Source organism: Beta vulgaris, chromosome 1 (genome assembly GCF_026745355.1).
Source record: "Beta vulgaris subsp. vulgaris cultivar EL10 chromosome 1, EL10.2, whole genome shotgun sequence".
NCBI lineage: Eukaryota > Viridiplantae > Streptophyta > Magnoliopsida > Caryophyllales > Amaranthaceae > Beta > Beta vulgaris.
In genome coordinates, this window is record NC_079202.1 from 2,113,310 (window position 1) to 2,119,137 (window position 5,828).

Below are 5,828 nucleotides of genomic sequence, written 5' to 3' on the forward strand. Positions count from 1 at the left end.
ATACTTTTATGTTTTAAGTTTATATTTATTTCAGATTAGTTTGTTATATATAATTATGTTCCAAGTTATTTATATTATGTGGAGTAATGAGCATATCTAATAGTTGGTTAAGATGTCTAATTTACAATTTATTGGTCGCACGTTCGAATCTTGCTAAATAAAGTTTTATAGTACACCTTCCTTGTTAAACATATGATATTGTATATTTCTAGTGAACAGGGGGTTCCACGTGGCAACATGTACTTTATTATGAACGCATCCCAATATTAAGAAGAGTTTCTAAATACAGTGACTAGTTCAATCAACTTATCAGTTTACTTTCTTCGATAATCACATTTTTTAGTTCATTTAGTGACTACTTTAATCCATTTGGTAAGACTGTGGGGTATTATTTTAAAAACTGTCTGGTATAGTTTGAGATTCAAAGAGAAACAAAGGAACGTGAAAAGAAGGGACAACTAGGTTGGTGCGAGATGTCTATAAATAGTGTTGGGTTAGAATAAGATGAAATGAGTTAATTAGAAAAATATAAACTTAAATTTGTCTAATTTTATGTTAATATTAGACCGCTTATCCTAATTATTTGTGCTTACCCATTTGCATATTACCACCATAATTTAAAATTTAATATGCATATAGTGCACAAGGTTTTTGTGGTGATAGTTGATACAATGCACAATGTTATATAAACAATATTTTGTTAATTTATGTAAATGTGGAGTATTAAATAAAAAATTTAAAATGTTCATCAATAAATTAATCAATATAAAACAATTCGGTTTTTCTTGTTGGTTTATGTTCATGTCATATTAGCTTTTAATTCGGTAAAATCTACTTTATCTACCTTCTAATTTAGTTTTGGGTTAAAATTTTCAATTTTAATCATATCGAATTCAATTTTTTTTGTATTAAATACAATATTTAATGTCAATTCTTATTACCTATGAAAATCTAACTAAATTCTTAAATGTGTAAAAGTGCTTTACATGCCTTATAATTTGAAACGAAGGCGTATTAGTTGAAACCAATATCGTTAATATAATTTGCCACCCCAAATTTGATAATCACTAATACCACATGAAAACCTATATCCTTAATGTTAGGAAACAGGGTGTTGTAGTTTGATTAATGCGGAACATAAAATCAATGAAATAATAAAGATGAGAAAACAATAAAGATGAACAAACAAAGAACACAAGGATTTACGTGGTTCAGTCAAATTTGACCTACATCCACAGGTGGGGGATTAGAGCTTCTTCACTATAATGGAGAAAATCAGAGAGAATAATACAAGGAGTCCTAAATCTAGAGGCTAAAAGTGTTTCATAAGTTGTGTCAATAATAATGAACACTAGGAAGCCTTTGTATAACATAAGGAACCCCGTACAAACCTAAAAGATAACTAAAAAAGAAACGAAAAATCGAAAACGCGTAGCCGCCCGATCGGGCGGTCGATTTTTCCAAAACTGCTGATGTCTCGGGCCCGTCGGGCGACGTCCGCCCCGGTCGTAGTTCGCGACGGACGCCCGATCAGGTGGGCCTTGAAATCAACACATGACGAGTTTTCTCAAGGCATAAAACTTTACACTTAAAGTACATAACAAATAATACCTCAACCATATAACAACAATCTTCTAAAAGAAATATCATAGAGATAAATATTACATAAAATTAACAAAATATTACTGTTGAACAAAGTTAACTACTATTTTAAGATGTACAAATCCTTCCTCAACAATTCATCCTTGATCTATTTGGTGAATTCATGCTAAGAACCAGATTTTATTTGTCAGATCGAGTTGAGTTGAATACAATGATCAGTAGAATTCATAAAACAAGAGTTGTAACAACAATTACTATATTTACTTGATTTTTAATAATGCAAACATATCCATCCTAATGTAATGTATTTTAAATATATCAGTCGAAGAAATATTACTAGTAAGCAAAGTTAGGTCAAAGTCATACTTAAACTGTACTTGTCGAATTTGGATTGAACAATTTTTTTCAATTTTAAATCTTCCATTAACTCCAACTCATATGGAATTCGAATCGAATTATTATTATTTTCATTTACCAGTTGATCAAGTAGCACTAATAGCATATTCGAGTTGGATCGTACTATCTTACATGAGTTCCACTCTTAACATATTTGAATCGAAGTTTAAGAGTTTCGGATTTAGATTAAGAAATTTCTTCAAATCAATTCAGAGTCTTAGAGAAGTAGCATTGGTAAGCAAAGCTAGATGAAAAGCTACTTAATCTTTATAATTTTTTCGGTTTTTCAATCGTAATTTGATTCGTCAAGTTGTATATATTATAAGAAGAATTATTATCATCTCTATTTAACAAACCACCTTCGCTAAGCACTTGTAAAGAGGGAAACAACGAACAATTGAGATAAACTCTGATGCTAAAAAAATTTAAATTATTTATCTCTAATGAATAGATTACTCACTGTATAGATACATCAGTCTGCTTGTAGGGGAGTCTAAATATCATAATAGGTTAAAGAAAGTCCACTGATAATTGATATACTGGGCAAGTCAGAACAAAGATGGGTCTCCCACTGATCACTGTGTAGTCATTATTACCAGAAAGACCAAGATGGCAAATGAATTGTTCAACCCAGAGAAAGTCCTCATTCACTTACCACTATCCTTTGTCTCTTGTCTTCCCTTCCTATTCCTGAAAACAATGAGATCATTTTTGATAGGTGACAAACTTACAAAGCAATCAACACAAGCTATAAAAAGAAATATGAGTAGATAAAAATCCAAGACCCATGATCACTCCCCTACTTTCAGTGAATGAATTTCATCATCTCATTTGCCACTTAAGCCTCTGACATTGCTGAGTCACTTGTTGTTGTATGTGTGTGTAAGAAATTATGAAAATGTACATAATAAATGATCCAAAACTTGGGTAGTTAGTTTTTACCACATTACAAATCATACATCTTCAAATTTTCAGAATTCTTATGAGAAATTTACATCTTGAAACTAAAGGGAAAGTTCAAAACTCTAAAACTATCCTAGAAATAACAACTCAAAAGCAAGAATGGAGTTAGCTGGATTACAAAAAAGTGGCCAAAATCTGACACTTAAACAACAGTAATTTTGATGCAAACAGTTGCAATAAGAGCTAAGAGAATCTAAAGGTTATTCTCAGGAAAATAAAAGGATTTGAACATTTCTAATTGTACATGAACTAATCAAATGTTGAAACCTATCTTTACAGACTGTAACCCTTCAATGTAGGTCTACCTAAGTACTGTCTCATCAGCACAGTCACACAAACTTGGCACTTCAACCTTCCACATGAAAATTTGCAATGTTTTTCAATTAAGATGCTGCACCTGAATGTCACCTGTATACTTTGCAGCTCAATCTTGAGCTAAATCGCCATCAATCTTGAGCTATATCCGAATGAACCATTGAGGTGCAAGAATCGTTCTGTATCACTCTTTTGCAAGCTGGAGGTGCAAGAATCATACTTTAACACCAGACTCGGATGTGGGAGAAGCCGGAGTTGACAACCCATCGGATCGCTTGAAAGCTGCTCCATGGAATGAGATCCCTCTTTTCTTTTATACACAACAATAGACATTTCCTCAAGAGACCTCATTACACTTGCTCTTTTTCCTTAACAAAGAATCTTCAATGAATTTGTTTGTCGAAGAAAAACTGCAAGACTCTGTATGCAAAAGAAAAAATACAATTTCTACCAAACATTTACTTTCATTGCAATGTTCTTGTAAGCTTACATTTGGAAATGAAAATTGTAGCTGTATAATTTAAACTACATAATTTCAACAACTCAGCTGATTGTTGCTTCAATGTTGGGTTACAACCACTCTGGATTACGAGCAGAAGTTTGGCCGCCAAGCCAGCTTCGACTGCTAAAGGCGCACACTCTTCAGGAGATAACTTGCAAACTGCCCACAGAATGGACAATGACAATTGAGTGCAATTCTCCGAGATTCTCATCAACAGTTTCACCAAGTTCGGTATTGTGTTAGGACAAGCTTTCAAGGCCAATGTCCCCTCTTGAATGCTACCCAAATTGTTGAGTATCGAGAGTCCCAATTCCAAACACTCAGCATTCAAACTAGGCAAAAGATCAATCAATTGAGGGATAGCCCCAATGCTAACAATTGAACCCCGAACACACTCATGTAAGCTAATCATCTTGAGCAACGAAAGCCCAGGTTGAATACCACTAGAGTTGCGCTTATCCTTGACCAATTTCAACAACCCCACCAAAAGGCTCAAGCTCGAAACCAGCTGGGGGTCGAAATCATTGATTTCCATCAAACCCTGGATCAATTTCGTGCAATTAACCTTGGTTTCAATAGAACCCTCGTTCAACATATCAACCATCAACGAGATCTTCGCCGGCTGAGTCAAGTTCGTCTTGGACTCAAAATCAAGACTCAAATTAACAAGAATACCAACAACTTCAGACCCAACAGCATGGGAAGTGAAAGGACCAAGCAAAGAAGTCAAGAAAGCAACCCCACCATTATCCACCATAGTTTTCTTAGCAGAAAAATGAGTAGCAACAATTACTCTAAGTCTCTTAAGAGCTTGAACCCTAGATTGACCCTTAACTTTCTTCAAATTCTCCAAAATCTCCAAAACCCTACCTTGAACATCCTCAGATTTCTTCTTCATAGCTAAAAATTTCTGAGAAAACCAACTAACAATCAAATGTTGAAGGGTTTTATTAGGAGTAATAGAATCATCCCAAAGTTCTTGCATTGTAGTAGGACAAGTTAAATGACCTAAAGAAAGCCATTTCATAATATTAGACCTCTCATATGTTTGGCCTGTACAAAGAGTCACTGGATCTTGCATTGGTTCTAATGAAATTGGACAAATGAAAACTGTTGGTACTTCTATGAAATCTAACTCCTCAACCATCTTCTTCAGATCCAATTTCTCCGAAATCGGCGAAAACCCGGTTTCGCTTTCGTCTACGCCGCCTAATACACCGTCTTTCACCGCCGTTTCTAGATCTAATACTTGCCCTCCACCACCCACCTCCACCACACTTCTTGGTGGCTGATACATCGGCATTTTTATTTTTTTTTTGTTTTTTCTCAAATTACCCAACAACAAAAATCACAAGTTTTTTTTTGTTAGTTTTGTGGAGATGAAAAAATTACCAAATACTAGTTTGTAAAAAGAAGAAATATAATGGGTAGCTTTCGTTTTCTTACTTTTATAATCTTTCACACTCATTCATTGACAATAACAAGCAACAATACCTATCAAAGGAGACATCTTTTCGCTGCTTTTTATTATCTGAAACTGAATGACTTCTTTTTCTCTTTCTTTGGTCAAAAGTGTTTCCTTCTTCTTGTTCTTCATCTGCTTCATTTTCATCATCATCATCATCATTATCATCAAAAATAAGCTTAGTTTTTTTTTTTGGAACTTCCAATCAACAACAAATCATCAACCTCGTGATTTTTTTTTGGGTTATATGCTTCTTTGATCCAATTAAATGAGGTAATAAATGTGACCCAGAGATTAATTTTGAAGTAGGAATTGAGAAACCCTAATTAATTAATCTCAGATCTTTGAGAGATTTGGGAGAAAAAAATGAAGTGAGAGAAAGAGGAGAGAGAAAGAAGTGAAGTGAAGAAGAGAGGTGTTTTTTTTTTGTTTATTGAGGAGTGAAGAAGAGAGAAGAAGAGGTTTTATCTACTACTGCAAAATTAGCATCCTTCCCCCCTCTTCTCGCTCTCTCTGTGCTCATCTTTTGGGGCTGGTGCTGAAATAACACTAAAATTAAGAGCTAGTTTTTTTTAAAATGATTAT

The 5,828-nt window shown here is 33.9% G+C and overlaps 1 protein-coding gene across 1 annotated transcript; it reads right to left on the bottom strand.

Annotated features, from left to right (window-relative positions):
• Positions 1–2,910: 2,910 nt before the first annotated feature.
• Positions 2,911–5,828, bottom strand: LOC104901828 (U-box domain-containing protein 30). Its single transcript, XM_010689457.4, has one exon. The coding sequence runs from the start codon at positions 5,079–5,081 to the stop codon at positions 3,741–3,743; it is 1,341 nt and encodes a 446-aa protein (XP_010687759.2). The 5' UTR covers positions 5,082–5,828; the 3' UTR covers positions 2,911–3,740.